Consider the following 18,899-nt stretch of genomic DNA (forward strand, 5'->3'; position numbering starts at 1 on the left):
TATTTCTACTTCGATTAAAACGAAGTAGTCACACTAGTTATTTCTAAATTTGGGATATTTGCAGAAGTGTTTGTGCATTTTTTGTCAAATGTATAAAAAACACCTAGCATCAATTGTTCGAATTTAACCTGTACTGGCTATGTTTTTATGATAACTGGCCAGCATTCATTCAAATAACTTTGTTTAGTATTAAACGACATTATGGAGCGTATACATATTAACAGAGATGAAATGCTAAGAGCCATGGTTATGCTTGAAGCTGGAATGCGCCAAATCGACGTAGCTAGAGCATTAAATACAACGTAAAGGATAATATCGCGATTAAGTGTACGCTACCGTGAAAGTGGTGATATTGCGGAGAGGCACACAGGGCGACATCGCATTACTACCCCTCAGCAAGATTATTTTTTACAATTAAATGCTCGACGCCGACCGACTCTTACAGCACCAGAGCTCAGTTTAATTCTCCAGGAAACACATCATAATGTAACCGTTAGTCCTGACACTGTTCGCAGTAGATTAAGAGAGGTCAACCTAAGAAGCAGACGCCCCTGGAGAGCTCAACCCTTAACGAGAGGAATTCGAGAGGTACGATATTTGCGGGTTCAAGATCATGTTCAGTGGTCGAATGAACAATGGGCCAATGTTCTCTTCACGGATGAGTCACGCTTTGGAATTCATCCGAATTCGAGAAGGCTTAGGGTATGGAGGGAACCGGGAAATCTTATTCGGTTGGATCATGTTCAGGAAGTGCACCCTTATCAAGGTGGGCCAGTTATGATCTGGGGAGGAGTCCAGTTAGGCCGAAAAACCGATCTCGTTTTTCTTGAAAGGTTTCTAACAGGAATTACATATCGTGATTTAATTCTTGAGTCTGTCGTGTTACCATATGCCAATGATTTTGGGAGAAACTTTATTCTCATGCATGACAATGCACGGCCTCATACAGCCAGAGTGGTAAGTGAGTTTATCAATGCTCATCAATTAAATATCTTACCCTGGTCGGCACAATCTCCTGACCTCAACCCCATCGAGCACGTATGGGACGCGGTCCAAAGAAGAAGTTTGAGAATGGGTATGCCTCGTGAAACTCGTAGGGATCTGGTTCGGGCCGTGAATGCAGCGTGGCAGGCTGTACCTCAAGAAGAGATCGACAACCTGATCAGGAGCATGGAGAGACGATGTAGGGCTGTAATGAACAGTAGAGGAGGCCATACCCTTTATTAAGTAAAAATTATTTTATCTTTTTTTTTAATTCACAGTTTAGAAGAAAAAAAAATGTGTGTATTTTTTGAGTTTAATAAAAATCAATGTAAATTTGAAAAATTCGGTAAATTTCGCATTTTTGTTTCCAATACGTCCTGTAAACTATTTGTTTATTTTAATTTTATTATATCAGAAATGCAAATAATAAAATTACTGACGATGGCTGGATAAAATTGTAAAATCCCTAGACTTTTCCGGTGTGTGTATTTTTAAGGCGCATTTTCACGAGTCAAATCAACTAACCAAGTCAAGGAAATTCAACTGACTTGAAAGTATAGGTATCCCGTGTTTCATATCAAAAAGCTTTTGCTAGGTCATTCAAAATGGCGACAGTGCATAAAAAATGCCCTTTACTCAGATAATTGCGTAAGTCAAACTGTACAAAATTTGCTAAAGACTATTTTTTCGTTTACATATTCAGTTAGTTTGTGCTATTTGTGTCTGACGATTTTTATTTAAATAACCAAAAAGACATTTGATAAACAAACTATAACGTTAAATCTATAGGTTAAATCTTAACCAACAAATATCAAAATGTCTAAAACCGCGGTAATGCTCAATTAAAAATCGAGACGAGACATATTTTACTCAAGCCAAATGTTTGAACTGCACAAACGATTTATATTTACACTTTACGATTTATTGGTACAGTTTGGTTTGCACAAGCCGATTTGCGCAAACTATCTGAGAGTCTAAAGGTGGCTACACACACTAATTCAAGCTTGACAAGCATGCATGAGCAATCTTTTTGTACAAGCAAACTGTAGCGTCTGTAGGGAAAATTTGCGCAAGCATTTTAATTGTGCAAGCCGCTTGATGATTGATTGAATTTGAATCATGCAAGCTTGGACAAGCCATGCTTGCGCAAGCGAAACGGTACGTGTGTACCACATGTATTCAGCTTGTACAAACAATTAGTTCAGTCGTGATCGTAAATCGTAAAAAAAAATCGTAAAGAGAAGAAGAATGGAAACAAAGTATAACAATACCCATTTTTAAAAAGGGAGATAAAACAGAACCAGCAAACTATAGAGGAATAACATTACTGAGCACCTCGCTAAAACTTCTGACTAAGATCATTGCGGACAAAATCTCCTTAATAGTGCCAATAAGCGAGGAACAACAAGGATTCCGAAGAAACCGATCAACTACCGATGCATTATTCATACTCAGGCAACTAGTTGAAAAATCCTTAGAATATAACTCTCCAGCCTATCTGTGTTTTATAGATTTAACAAAGGCCTTTTATAGAGTCCAACTAAAAGACATCATCACCACCTTGGAAAGCAGTAATGTCTCGAAAGAACTCACAGAACTTATCAAGGACTTAAACACAAACACAACAACCCAAATAAGAACAAACTTTACCTTAACGCAGCACCTTCGAACTACAACTGGTATTCGCCAAGGCGACAGTCTTAGCTCTCTGTTATTCAACATAATCATGGATCAAGTAATAAAAACCGTCAAGAATACTGGATTAGGATATCGAATGGGAATGCATAAAGTAAACATATTATGCTATGCCGATGACGCAGTACTTATTGCAGAGTCAGAGGACGACCTCCAAAGAATGCTACAAGCTTTTAACAGACAGGCAGAAAAACTTAACATGGAAATTTCCACAAATAAGACCAAATGCATGACCATTACAAAGGAGCCTTTACGGTGCAAATTGGTAATAAAAAACAAAACTATTGATCAGATAATGTTATTCGAATACCTCGGATGCAAAATTACAAGCTCAGGATTCCTGGAAGAAGAAGTAAGGAAACAAGCCAATAAAGCTGCCGCAATATCAGGACATCTTAAATATCCCATATGGAAAAACAAACATTTGAGTACAGAATGTAAGTCAAGAATATACAAAACCTGCATACGACCAGTGATGACATATGGTGCGGAAACCAGAGCTGAAACATCAGTAACAAAGAGAATCCTAGGAACTACTGAAATGAAGACCTTAAGAATGATAACTGGATACCCATTGAGGGACAGACAAAGAAATGTAGACATAAGAGAAAAGTGCCAAACAAACGACGTTGTCAGATGGATAAGGCAGAGAAGAAGAAAATGGAACCAGCATGTCAATAGAATGGGCCCCGACAGAATGGCCATAATAATTCGCAACAACGTACCCCATGGCAGAAGACCTACTGGACGACCACCTAAACGTTGGCAAGACAGTTGGCAGTCAACCTCGCAAGAGTTGCTTAGACGAGGAGGAAACCCGAACTAAACAGGCGATACGCCTTCTAAAAGAAGAAGAAGAAGAAGTGATCGTAAATGACCTGTACGTCGCGTCGCCATCATGTCTAGCGAGCAATCGAGGATTATTGGAAGATTTTATTCGCGCATACGAAAATCACCCGTGTCTTTGGCGAATTAAATCACCAGAATATCATGATAGGATAAAGAAAGATGCAGTATACAAAATTTTACTTAATAAGTATAGATTAATTGACAGCCAAGCCGATAAGGATACCGTTAGTAAAAAGATAAATGCCTTCAGGATTCCTTCTTCTTTTTCTTCGGACTTCCTTCTTCTTTTTCGCTGCATAAACTGAAGCTTGTTCAAGCATGCATGTACCGTGTGGCGGCGAAGATAAATTATGCATGCTTGTACAAAAAGATTGTTCATGTATGCTTGTCAAGCTTGCAGTAGTATGTGTAACCACCTTAAATGGCCTTTACTTTAAACTGCCAAAATTTTGAGAATAGATTTGCCTAGGCGAAAAAAACTAGGCGTAAAATAAGAATATGGTTCGGAAAATGGATTAGCTACAGATCTACTTACGGTGCATTTATCAATTTAATATCTATAAGCTATAAGTTAGGATAGGTACTAGAAATTAGGGAAAAGATAAGAGTGTATGCAATCCAATCGAATTTAACCTTGTTAAAGTTTTTGTTGGACGAAGTTGCACCTACAACTAAAAAACAAGATACATTAATACAAATAAGTTATTTCTCCTCGGTTTAAGCCAGAAATGACTCTTTAAATTTTGTGTTTTGGATTCAAGCTTATATGACAGGTGTCATATATAGAAACCCATATTTTTCATAAATATTAATAAACTGATTGATAAACCTATTTGTCGCCATTTTAAAACCACCACTTGAACGCTAAAAGCAATCGAAACACGAATCAACTTGTTTGGTCAATTTATATGATTTGTCGAGTATAGACGGTCATATTATATTGATACGAAATGAATGAATTAAAGTGTTGACTTAATCAGTTGACTTGACTCCTGAAGCCTGTTAATTATAATCATTTTTATAATTACATAGTTTTTTCTCTTTTGACAGGCTGAAAATCTATTATTAGATTCAAATAACAATATAAAAATAGCAGACTTTGGTTTTTCCAACTTTTATACGGTGGGAGGACAACTGTCAACTTGGTGCGGTTCACCGCCATACGCGGCACCAGAAGTTTTCGAAGGCAAGAAGTACGTCGGACCCGAAATTGACATCTGGGTGAGTAATACTTTAATCTTCCTCAGGAAAGCTCCTCAATATGTCGACGTACATTTTTTTCTCGGATCCGCTCCGTTCCCGCCACGTTGCGGAAAGCATGAATGTACTTTTCCTGGTGCGCCGACTGCAATCTGCAGTCATGATATAAACAAAGTACACTTTTTATCATGTTTGTAGTAAGTACTAGTGAATCTTACAGCAGTATTTGACGACAGGGTATGCGTAAAACTGGACAATGAAAGGATGTAATGAAGAAGCTTAAAAAATCCAAGTAAATGTTGTAGTACTTAGTGATGTAAAATTACCGGTAATTTATAAATTAATAGCTTTTTAAATAATATTACTTTTTTATTTCAAAACTGTAGAAGACAAGGACATTTTTAAAATAGTCAGAGTAAAAGTTATTATGTTTTAGTACGTAATAGAGTGGATACTAGTAAATTATATTCAATCTTGTCATCTGGTTCTTCCTTCCCTTGCGTTTGTAGCGTTTTTTAAACAACTACCACTGCGAACGGCAGCTTTTCATCGGAGAGCAGTCGTGGATAAGGTATTTCACTAGAGAGAAAATTAATCAATAGTAATAAACAAAAGATATATAGATATTGGGCGCCAGGCATGTACAGAGAAAGAAAACACAGTTGTATAATACTTAAAACTAATGACTATATTTATTCGTGATGAATTCTGATGGTAAATAGCATTGTACAATTAATATAATTATTATAGTGGTTACTTGTTGAGTAAAACTATATATGTAAATAATATTAAATACGTTCTATGAAAAGACTATAAAGAAAATACAATGCGTGTAACGTTATAGAAAATATAGGAAAAGTAGCATTACTTTATTTAAATTGTTAAATTTATACGGTGTTAAATCAGATGTGTTGCAACCTGTAGATTCTAGAATCTATCTCGTTATTCATCTGTTAGTATAGCGTAATAATAATGTCTATAGAAAGTAATACTATTACAATGCGTGATATTATGAAATCTAAAATCTAAATCACACTTTTACTACTGCATCGACATAAATATCCTTAATAATCTAACCACTAAATATAGTCTGTACGCTATTGTTTAAAATGTACGTTACTGTTTAAGACTGAAAACATTTTAGATGTTAAATGCAAAACTAGAACTTAAATATACACTTAGCTGTTCTTTTATGTAACCCTGCTTCAAACAGTAGCAGCGCGAGGAGGTCTAGCATCTCTGTACTGTCTGTCGGCGATCCAGGCTTAGAAATGGGGGTGAAGCAGCACGGGGCTCAAGCCACATCCACGCTGGGGCACTCTATGTGTAAGACAAATCAATCCTACTGGGGACACTTGTCCATGGGACATCCGTCCATAAGATAGTGGCACAAGAGAACACTACTAGGACCTTGAAAAATAGTCCATACCTTGGACACTTGTCCGTAAGACAATGTCCGTCCGTAAGACCCTAAGAACACGAAACTCTTGTTTAAAATCAAACACCGTCTAATAAACAAAATGAACCTACCTCGAAATACTTCCGAGGGCTCAATAAATAATAAACAATCTGTCCTTTCTTCCAAATGACATTCTGGAGGACAAAAGCAAAGGGACGCCAACGTGCCAGCCAAATACAAATACAAGTTGGGACATCCGTAACTCTACCCTAAAAATATTCACTAATAATATCGAATCTAAAAGGAAAATAACTCAGCTTTACCAAAAAGCTTTTTTTTTTTTTTTTTTTTTTTTTTAATTTTTTTAATGTAGCTTCGAAATGGCAGCTGATTCAGATAATACAGCCAGATTTAAATGACCACCATTTCTCAACACTGGGACTAATGGCGTCTAAGAGGCCAAACGGTCCAACCAAAAGTGAAGTTAGATCACAGAGAATTGACAGAAGCGATGTTGACAGCGCGCGCTCCCACAGAGCGATACGAGGGTTGTGTCAAACAATAACAGGGTTGTGCCAAACAATAACAGGGTTGTGCCCAGACATCATATATCATAATCAAAGACATGTAACGAACTAAAAACGTTACACGTTAATTGATTCAAGTTTATTACTTCGATATCTTCTTCTTCTGTCATTTATTTCTCAGCAGCTTCTACCATTCTTGGTATGAATTTCTCAATTTATTAAATTATAAGTATGGAGCAATATAAGTAAGTTTTTCGGCCCTTTCCAGGGTAAGTCGGTTTCTTCTTGGCCGATGAACAAAATTTTAAGTACTAAAGGTTTTTTCGGTTGTGGCTGTTGATAGTAAATTTAAAATGTCTATAACCAACATACTTATTTTAGAGCTGGGTAAATGAAAAAAGTAGAGCGGAATAAAGCAATATTTCCAATGTTACCGATCTTGCAATAATATTACCAAAATTACCGATAATTTTTTATTTTTACTTTACTAGTTTTACTTCATATATTTTGACAGAACCTATGGTGAAACGTTATGTGTTGACTAGTGAGTTAGTACTTCACCTTCACACTTCCTAAACCCAGAAAAAGTTTTAATATTGACCAAAAGCTAAGAAGCCTTTGAATAAAAAAATATATTAGATTGGTCAAAGCAAAATTAAAAAAAAAATATTATTTTACTATTACTCTTAGGAATATGTCTGATTGACAAACAGGCTATAAGTATACAGGGTGGCCCATCGAAAACGTTCCGCAAGGCATAACGGTTAGGGCCACAAGGTTGAACGATCAGGTGCGGTAGTTGCTAGATAGCTGTTCTGTGACTTGTGCGTTGAAGTTCTTCTCAATATCGTTAAACTGACCCACAATAGAATTTTCAAAAATGCCAGCCCACCCGTTCAATTTCTGAGGATTTTGTGTGTGCACCTCGTGAAAAACCCTGGGGTTGTCTTCAGCCCAGTACCGATAGTTGTGCCGATTAACTACACCGTTTAAAAAGAAAGTACACTCATCCAAAAAACACACATTAAATAGGAAATTATTATATTCGCCACTCGTTCACTCATAGTTTCACAAAATTGCAAACGACGGTCAAAATCGTCTTTGTTGAGTTCTTGTACCAACTGAATTTTGTACGGGTGGAACTTGCTTTTTTTAATATTCTTTGGACACTTGTACGATTCACGCCGGTCTCATTGGCTAATTTTCTTGTACTCAGCGTACTATCCATGGCAACTTGGCCCAATACGAATACCTCTATAGCTTCATTTACTACAGGATTTTCCCTCTGCTTCTTTTTATTTATAACGGAACCAGTTTCGCGAAATTTTGCTACTAACTCGCGAACAATTTTGCCAAAAAGGTGGTTGTCAGGATGGCGTTCATTGAATATCTGCGCAACCCGATTGTCACATTCATTATTTTTAAAATAAAGTTCGATTATTTCCACTTTTTCTGCAAGTGAGTATACCATAATAATTGTTAAAAATTTAACGATATTGAGAAGAACTTCAACGCATAAGTCACAGAACAGCTATCTAGCAACTACCGCACCTGATTGTTCAACCTTGTGGCAAGTGAAAAAATGCGTAAACATCTAGAAATAACAAGAAAAAACCTCAAATTGGTCGAAGGAATTTACCCCTATCGTTTACTCTGATATAGTTATTAACGTAATAAGGCCGATAAACAACAAATAACGGCCGGGCTGAAGTTTGTGATCCGAGGCGATAGCCGAGGATCATAAGCAGCCAAGGCCGTTATTTGTTATCGGCCGTGTTGCGTTCTAGATTTTTCGTCATACTGCAGATTTTTTAGAGCAATAAACACTACTATTTAATAACAAATTTTATTGAACAATAACACAAGTAAGGATAAAAATACATAATGTCTTATACTAAAATTCATTTTTCATGATAATGAACATGGAAATTAAAAGTGCACTTGTTGTTCTTAGAAATCTGTAATCCTTCCCAGGGATTTACAGATTTTATAGAAGAAGATGATGCTACTGAAGAATGGCAAATATTTGTATCCACTAAAGACACATTATTTTTGGAGCTATCATGAAAAAGTTGATTTGTTATTTTCATTCTTTGGAAACTGATTTTTCTATGTAAGTTTCTGCCACTGTTGAAGACTCCCATCCTCCTAGCTCCTTTAGCGATAGTAAATCACCACCATTTTCGGCGAGCATGGTTGCTGATGATCTACGAAATGAATGCCCTGTATAACGTTCTGGATTCTCCAAGTTCAAAAATTTTGCAATTTTCTGCGGTACGCTCCCGATGGTATGTATACCGACGATTTGCTTAACACACTTGCCTTTCTTGTAACCAATGAAAAATTTTGGATTGTCAAAGTTACGAGGACGCAGGTTGATGTATTTTTGTATAAACCATAGGCATCAAACGGAAGGCCCGTTTTTGGAATAAGAAATTTCCTATCTTTCTTATTTTTAGTATTTCTTAATGAGACAAGAATATTTTCTCTCCGAATCTTCGAAATCATCAACTGTGAGTGACCAAAGCTCGCTGCGCCTACAAGCTCCAAGAATACCAAGCACCAATACAATTTTTTCGAGTAACCAGGTGTAATCATCGGCATCCAGTAGAAAATTATTTATGTCATTCTCCGACAGAACTTTGGCTTTTTTGGTGAATAACCTTCGTTTTTGCGCCTCAGAAACATGAACAGTTTACCAAATCTATGAACAAATATAATTTAGATGAGTATGATTAAATATCGAAGAATATAATGGCTTTTTACCTTGATATGTCGATGTTTTCATATACTCTCAACGCAAGCTTCAGCATGGATATCTTTGTCCACAGTGATGTAGGAGAATACATTTCAGACATTCTTTAGCATAAGCCAGCAATACCGCTTCATTTACGCTGTTTATACTTCTATCCTGCCGCCACTTCAAAAAATTGTCATATTCCTGCTGATATCTCTCTCTGGTTATAGTCGGAAGTAAATTTTGAGTAGCCGCAGCCGCTTCCTCCTGTATTTCCAACGGAATTTCTCGCGACATCTCGCTATGGTCTATTTTCCCAATTTTTGAAAAGTCCAACCATAGATAAATGCAACAAGTTTAGATTGGAAAGCCCGTAAAAATTTTAGGTCGCGAAATTATTTTGGGTCGCGACCGTTATACGCGATCTGGCGCTGCTATAGCGGTCGCTAAGAACAACGGCAAACAAAAACAGAAATAATTTTCTCTTGTCAAAGTCAGAATCTTCAAAAATCATAATAATCTTTCAAAATCTAAACCGCTCTCATTAAAGAAATTCCGAAAAGTGTTTATAGCGTCCATTTTCAAAGTAATTATTGCTATCTTGTGAGTTTAATTTAATTTTTATTTACTCCAACCGGTGATAATTGTGAAAAAGTGGCATTAAAAACTTAAAAAGCTGTGCTGTGAACTGTGAACTGCAAAAACCATCGTGGATCGTGGCATAACGTCGGTTTCCAATGTTTCATAGGTATTTCATACATGCGTCCTTTAATAAAATAAAGTTTCTTGTATGCAACACACTGTATTTTATTTATAAAATTAAACGAAAATAATAATAAATTTGAATAAACAATAGTCATTATAATTCCGGGTGACGAACCGCTCCGAAATTTTAGAAAGTTTTGGGTCGCGACCGTTGCAAGAATAGCGCCAAATAGTGTTTACATTGTCCTTATGGGCACTTTCCAATCTAAACTTGTTTCATTTATCTATGAGTCCAACTGACAATAAATAGTCATTGTTGCAGGTGACAGACGTTACGATTACCTTAGAAACTTAACGGCCGCCGGCCGTTATGATAACGTCCGGCGGACGTTATATGCATCTTTTCCATTCTGATTTTGCTTATGTTATAATAATATAACAATATAGTATGACGAAAAATGTTTAAATACACTTTTCAAATTTCAATCCTTCATATTTTCTCAATGACTCGACCGATTTTCAAAAACGAAGCCGGAAAGTATAGAGAATAGAAAGCCCTTTTCATTACGGTACCATTTGTTAAAAAAAATTGGGGGATGACGAAAATTGAAGTCTTTGCAATCATTTTTGGGGCAAAAGTTGTCCCCCTCACAAAGAAAATTGAAGTGTTTTTGAATTTTTTGAAAAAAAAATTACCCTGGCCGTTATGCCTAGCGGAACGTTTTCGATGGGCCACCCTGTAAGAGGGGTTGATGTATTTAATTTAATATCCAAAATTAGACCTGAGTTGGGAGAAAGAAAAGTTTGTCTAGCTGTGACAAAACTTTCAAGATTTTGTCCGTTATCATGGTAGTGTGGCCTTTATATAATTTTTATAATTAAAATAATTTTTGAGCGGTAGGCAGAACTTGGATTAATGAGAGCACCGCCTTTCAGAGCGTAAATATAGTTTATCGTTTATATATAAAAAAACAAAATATAGCCAGCTAAAAATAGAAATTCAGGCATCGCACTTTTACGGTAAGGGTTCTTTCTAAATTCAGTTACTATAAACTCTATTGCCACTTACCTTATTACGTCAACATCCGTCAGCATTTCATCAACAACAAGAACCTGTCGAAGACTTCATTGATCCCCTTGTAGATCTCCCGCTTCGTCATGGACTTATTCTTTAGATTAAACCACTCGACCGGTTATCACAGTGTTCTTTTAGATAGTTTAATATTTTAGAGAAAAGGTGAGATTCAAAAATAAAATGCCGATTTTTCACAACAACTAACTATATTTAATATAAAAAAATAAATAAATAAAAATAAAGAAAAAGATTTAACAAGACATTTATAATTAACGAAATATAAAAAAAAGGAAAGAAATTTAATCAAAAATAATTAAAGAATGATATTAAAATTCAGAAGTGATAAAGTTAAAAATACAAAATATTCTTCTTATTAGTCTAATCTAAATTATCTAAAATTAGCATACAATTCAAACCTCTCTTAGAATTTTCGTTGGTAGAAAATTAATATGTCAAAAAAATATTAACTGAACAATTGGATTTAAATTAGAATTTAATAAAAAGAACAAGTGTAAAATAATCATTTGTGTGATGATATCTAACTTTTACTAAAGCCTTTAGAACAAACAGAAAGTCTTAAATCGTTAATAAAAAATATTAAAGAAAATCTAAAACAACAAATTAAAAATCTTTATACATGAAATGTTTAAAATTTCCTAACTTGAGAATTGAATATTTAAGAAAATCTTTAAATCGAAAACTTACTAAAATTATTAAAAAGAAACCACTGGATAATATAAGATCTACACGGAGAAAATTCGACCGTCTAATTTAAAAGTCAGTACCGAACTGATCCAAAAATCTATTTTCCTAAACCTCGAAATATTTAAAATGGGCGGGTAAAAGAATAGGGAACCACCAAAAGCCGAGCCATTCTCAAATCCTCTTCGGGTTCGCTTTTCAGGAACCGTCTGATTGGTCTGAGAAAACCTCAACTACCCTGTCGTTCCCGGTCTAGTTGGCTTTACTTGTCACAGATGTCGTTACTATGACCATTTCTACGTTATTTTCCAAATTATTACTAATATCCGTGTAAATATTATAATTACCGTAAACACAATTACACATGATTAAAACTAACCCTAACTAAAGTATATTTTAAGGTCTGTCCTTAAAAAAACCAAAACAAATCATATTTATAATTTGATTTCATTAGGTTTCGCTGTTTCATCTTATATGTTTATTTATTTCACATAATTTTGGATATTTTGGATAAAAAAGGAGGACAGTCCTTAATTCTCAGAATATCATTACGTGAACTTTACTTTAATATTTAAATTAACAATTATACTTGTTTTTATCCAAAATCTGTTTGTATTGGCCCGTGGGAGGTCTATCGTGAGAAGAGTGTCGTCTTAAGAGTTTTATTGCTTTCTAGGGGTTTTGCTTATATAATCTCGAAGTTAAAATTTAGGGTTTTACAGCTTTAATGATTGATGCTAGTCGTTTCTAGCTGTTTCAAAGCAAGTATTATATTAATTTATGGACATGGGATTTTAAACCTAACAGAAAAATATTTAGTTTTTCCCAGAGAAACGGGTCCTTCATTCTAAACAGTTTTTACGATCTTCTGAAAAAATACCAATTTAAGGGCGGAAACACATGACAAAGTTTTAACAGACTTGGTTTGTTGTTTGCTCCAAAATATTCCATTACATAGCCATCGACCTCTTGGTCACGAAAATAGAAGACGACATTGGAGATAAACAGGTGCTCTGCTTGGTAATGTCGCCGCACACAAAATTAATATTTCGACCATTTATAATACAGGGTGGTCCGAACTGTATTCCGGAAACTTTGGCAGCATATTCTGCAGATAAAAATAAGTAAAAAAGTTCGTATAAATATATGTCCTAAAATGATTAGTTTTGGAGACACAGGGTGTAGAAGTTTCATTTTTATTTCGACTTTTTTCAAATAATTTCTGAAGTAATGTTAATATTTGGGATTTGTCGCTTACTATCCCGGAATTTAGCTATAACAATATAGCAACCCTAGTAAGAATACCGTATGTTCGAAAAAAACGACGTTAAAGACGGCTGGAGAATGAAAATCGATGATAATTTTAGCGAGGTCAATCTCTAGACGTCCTTTATACTAATTATATAAAGATTAAAAAAGGATAGGACGTTTCCAGACACAAGAATATAATTCGAAAAAAAAAAGATTTTCTCGAATTTTCAACTACATCATTTTTACTCAATACAAAAATAAATTACAACCTTCGGAGGTTAAACTGGCAGGAGGCGCCATTATGTACGCCACTGACCGCGGCATGATCTCGAAATCCTTTTCGAAACCAAATAAAGTCGAACAAAAAAGAGTTGAATGTAAAATGCAAGAACGAAACTTTATTTCCTTCATCCTTACTTCCTTGTTGTTCTCAGCCTTTTGCATTTATTAATATTAATGCAGTTTTTATTTGTAGTCATTCACAAGAAACAAATCTGTACAAATAACAAAATTAAAGGAAATCGTTTTGATTTGTAACAAGGTTATGAATAATATAAATATAACGTATATGGAAAGAGCTAATATTGTTTGTTTTTCTTGAATACGCAAACAAATTCAATCCAATAAGCTGAATCCGAATTTAAATTTAGCTTGGTATAAAATTATAGTTATTTATGTATCAAGGGAGTTATAAGGGTGTTAATTACCGAGGACAAAGTTTCTTCCCCGAGCGACAATAATTGCCCGAGGTTATTAACATGTTATAATTCCCGTTTTTATTACTTACCGAATTTAGTATACAGGGTGTTACAAATTCGAGGTACGAGCATTGGTGTCTCGGTAACCGTAAAGCCGCGTCCAAGCTACTCGAACAAAATGTTCGCGAACATATATAATTAAACAGATACTAAGTGAAAATTGTGAGATAGGTAGATTTATAAATAATAAAGCCAACAAGTACAGCTAGCCTAGGCCTACTAAGGAGCGCGGAGCGCCGAACGGCTAGCTTGTACGCCAGAGCGTGCGTCTGCCTATGCTAGAGCGCGCGCGTTCTTTTCCGACGGGTGTCGGTAAAATCAAAAGGAGCGAACGGCGTGCATTTCGGCGGACATTGTACCGGACACTTGGAAGGGTCTCATTTAATTTCGGGCGTCCATCTGTGATTTTTATTTTTTACCGAGTATTCGACAATGGGAGACGCAGTTATTGACTGGAATCGTGAAAAACGTTTACAACTACTTTGTTTATTACGAAAGCGTAGAGCTGCCATCGCAACAATGAAATATAATTTTAGCAAAATTTACACTTTTTCTGTAAGTTTACAGATTTTCTGTAAATTTACAGATTTTCTGTAAATTTACACTTTTTCTGTATGTGTTAAATTTACACTTTTTCTGTAAATTTACACATTTTCTGTAAATTTACAGATTTTCTGTAAATTTACACTTTTTCTGTAAATTTACACTTTTTCTGTAAATTTACAGATTTTCTGTAAATTTGCACTTTTTCGTAAATTTACACTTTTTCTGTAAATTGCATGCGAAATTTACTACCCAGCAGAATGACGTCTCGGCATCGACCTGCTCGTTACTCACTAGTTACAAGTGAGCATTGTTCTGCGCTGATTAAGTTGCTATTGTGCCTAAGTAGTACATATATTCATCAGAGATTATGGACGAATACATTAAAACCTACTTTCATATCGGATTAAGTCATAAAGAAATTTTGACATGTCTGCTAGAGGATGGTTATGTTAAGTTTACATCATTTGCAGACGACAGTTTACGTCATCCCAGAGGTGGAGGCCATCAGATCCTCTTGCAAACAGTAATGCATCGGAAAGGGTGAAAATACTTTCCGGGTCGATTAAAAGCATATTAGAAAACATATTAAACAAAAAAATGCCATACTATTATATCATACACATTCGAAATTTAATACATAATCCCTAAAATAAGAGATCACCCGATTTTCTGTACTATGTTAGACCCAGGTTCAGTATAGACGATGAGGAATAATTCTTCAAGTATTTTTGAAGAGAGTGTGGTTTCAGAACAAAATATATCTTTGAATATACTGGGATATTGCTTAATCTTTTCATATAGTCCGCATGTCTTCAATCCTTCAATTAATTGCCGCAGTGGTTCCCTAATTCTGTCTTTACTAGTAAAGACTTTTGTGAATAAACTGGCGTAGAACAGAATTCGATGGGAACTACTCGTAGAATAACGCACCACTGTTGCCACTAACGCATAAATTAACAGAAAAAGTGTAAATTTACAGAAAATCTGTAAATTTACAGGAAAAGTGTAAATTTACAGAAAATCTGTAAATTTACAGAAAATCTGTAAATTTACAGAAAAAGTGTAAATTTTGCTAAAAATATTTTTCAATGTTGCGATGGCAGCTCTACGCTTTCGTAGTTTATACAAAGAAAAGATTTTATAATTTTAATTTTATTGTGGGTTGAATGTGAGTAGCTATGTAGCTAGACTTCGTCCATATAATTTCATTTTTGTTAATAAAACCTTTATGATTATTTTTATTAAAAACCGGAATTATTATGGGATTCTGAAATTAAAAATTACTACTTAATGGGAAGTTTGACACCGGAAATTAAATTTTACCATTACATTTTTAGAAATAAATATACCGGGTGTTTCTGAAAAGTGGTTTACTTCTATAACTTTTAATTTTTTAGATAAAAAACGAGATTTGGTATATTAGTATGGGACATAAATCAGGATTGATCGACGTTTTCATTTATTTTCGGTCACTACCTATTTCACCGGAAATGACAACAACTTTTGATTTAAATGGTACCCTCGGTTTTTTTACCGTATATGATATAAAATGACATTCTAAATAGAATGATATATTATATGTCAACTTTTGACATTTTCAATTTAAAAATGGCCATAAATAAACGTAACGACAATTTTACTCCAAATACCAAGTATGTGGTACCAAATTATTCGTATAAAATGCTTTTTCCAAATATGCTGGGCCAGCCTCGTACCATTTGAAAAATTTGAGTTATCATTAAAAATACGATTTGGGCATCTTTTAAGCGGTCATGAAAGGATACGAAAAAAAAATACACGATCAAATATATGTTTCCAAAGTTCTTTGATTACAAATTAATAGTTTTAACTCAGTCTTGGCACTCTAGATTGAAATTTAAAATACTATTTTTATTTAATTGGAATCGTCTAAAATTGACGTATGGTATGTCATTCTATTCAGAATGTCATTTTCTATCAAATAAAGTAAAAAGTACTTAGGATACAATCTAAAAATACAAAGTTGTCGTCATTTCCGGTGAAACAGGAAGAGACCGAAGGTAATTGAATACGTCAATCAATCCCGATTTATGTAATATACTAACAAACCAAATTTCATTGTATTATCTGAAAAAATAAAAAAGTGAGCCCCTTTTTAGAAACACCTGGTAGAATCGGCTGAAAATGAATACAGGTCTTAAAAATACACTATAACGAATAATCTACCAAAAGACCCCTGTGACCCTCCGCCTGCTAAATATTGATTCTTCAACGACAAAAGTTCTTAAACTGTTTACCTGTTAATTTATTGAATAAAATGCTTGCACTCGAAATCCGCGCACTCGAAAAAACAGTGACTACCTAAACGCATCCTAGATCTATAGAGCAAACTGGTTGTCGCATTCTTCCCCGCACCTCAGTCCTCGGAACCGATGCGATGGGCTGTGCGGTCGTTTACGACCTGCTGCTACGAGTATATAGTGTGAATTATATATGTTCGCGAACGTTTTGTTCGAGTAGCTTGGACGCGGCTTAGTAGATACGAACATGGTTAAATTGGGACAAAGTGGCGCTTTGGGATGTTCACCAAGGTGCCATCAAAGTTTTAAAAATTTCAAGGATTGCTGAGTTTTTTGAAAAAAATGGATTTTTTTGAAAATCAATTTAATTTTTTCCTGTCGTTACTTTTTTTTTAGAACATCAAAAAACTAATTGCATATTCTCATAGCCACTTCATTAGAGCTATCCGAAGGTATTTTCAGATTTTCTGATTTAACCATTATTTCTTATTCATGATCATGTTTTTGTCAATTTTACACATGAATTATTTTTTATCTCGGAAACTAACAGGTTAATGTGGACATTACCCGGTTAATCTCGAGAATAACACACAAATCATAACCAAACCCAAACATTAACCTGTTAATGTCGACATTAGGGAGTTTTCGTTGCTTTAAAAAAATTCAACGGTACGGTTAACGGATACGTAACCATAACCGCTATTTTGACAGATAAAAAACAGTTTTCGGACTTTCGGTTCAACGGTTCGGAGCCGACATACGATACGATAACCAAAAACTGACAGCTGAGCACAGCCCGTAGCGTAGTGTTTTGATTTTTGGTTTTTGTATTGTTGTTTGATTTGAAAGTGCTTTATATGACTTTATTGGGTATCACTATATAGGATGGACAATTTAATTTTATTGGACTTAAGTGATGAATCGGATTTGGAGGATGCTATGTTGTTGGAAGGGTTTGAAAACAACATCGAATATCGAGCAGAACTTTATGGGGAGTTCAACCTAGAAATATTATCTGACCAAGAGTGCAAAGCTAACTTCCGCTTTGAAAAAAAAGACATTCCTCGATTAGTTGAAGTACTAAGAATTCCCAACGAGTTTAACACAGATAAAATAAATAATCAAAACATATACAAAATAGAATGAGGTTAGGTTATGTTATCGACGCCTATGATCCTTATGATAGGCAGTCATTTTCACGCCGTGCCTGCACCCCGTGTCCACTGATGTTGGCGAGTAGCGGAGTAGTAGGCTTTGGAAACAGTTGAATGTCAGGCTAGCGGTTACGATATACGATAATCGAAATTGAAATGTCAAAGTTGTCAATTAGCGTTAACCGGAATTGCAATTTGTAAGCAACGAAAACTCCCTATTAACCGGACCTCGGACTTTAACCGTAACATATACATATTTTAAATAAAAGGAGAGGAAAGTTGATTTACAAATATTTGAAACTATGCAATACGCCTATTAGATTTTTAATATTGGCTTATCAAATAATGCTGTATATATCCTTATATCCATATTATTTTTTGTAAGTTGACTTTAATGGTTCTGTGTGTGTTGTACGTAAAATGACAATCTTGTTGTAAAGCTGAATGGTCCCGCCGTCAGTTCAAGCAAAATGATCGTTTTTTTGTCTATTCAGACCGGACCACCGTAGTAGTAACATAGGCAGAACCGGACGAAATAGCGTATACCCGTCCGCCGGATAAAAAGCAGGCGAAAAAATGCGATAAAATAAAAATAGGTCGATATGTTGTGATAAGAATGTTTCAGAATTTGTATTTATTCGTGTTTTAATAGCCAAAACGAATACGTAGATTCTCGCGACAGTTCTCGTGTAAAATTTATTTTTTAAGTAAAATAATGGATGATTATGAAGTTCGTGAGAAAATTCAAATCGTAAAATGGTATTTCCAAAATAGGTCTTATCGGCATATACAAACAATTTTTCCACAAACTTTTGTAAACAGGCTAATTCCATCTTTATCTACTATATCAAGAGTTATTAATAATTTTGAAACACATGGGTGCGTGTCCCCACAAAAACACAAAAATCCTGATGTGTTGATTAATGAAGAACAGGAGTTAAAGCAAGTGTTCGTTTGTGCTACCGCGGATCAAAATCCCACGTTTTCAAGTAATCAAATTGCTGAGGTGGTTGCCCTGCACAATGCCCGTATTGTTCA

At 34.9% G+C, this 18,899-nt stretch overlaps 1 protein-coding gene across 1 annotated transcript in view; it reads left to right on the forward strand.

Annotated features, from left to right (window-relative positions):
• The window catches only part of LOC115886102 (serine/threonine-protein kinase SIK2-like), a 101,616-nt gene that overhangs the window by 57,722 nt on the left and 24,995 nt on the right, over positions 1–18,899 (forward strand). The window contains exon 5 of the mRNA XM_030905156.1: positions 4,579–4,918. Within this exon, the coding sequence (XP_030761016.1) occupies positions 4,579–4,918 (340 nt within the window). The remainder of the gene's footprint in view (positions 1–4,578; positions 4,919–18,899) is intronic.

This window comes from Sitophilus oryzae, unplaced genomic scaffold (assembly GCF_002938485.1).
Source record: "Sitophilus oryzae breed Bouriz unplaced genomic scaffold, Soryzae_2.0 scaffold_467_pilon_pilon, whole genome shotgun sequence".
Lineage (NCBI taxonomy): Eukaryota > Metazoa > Arthropoda > Insecta > Coleoptera > Curculionidae > Sitophilus > Sitophilus oryzae.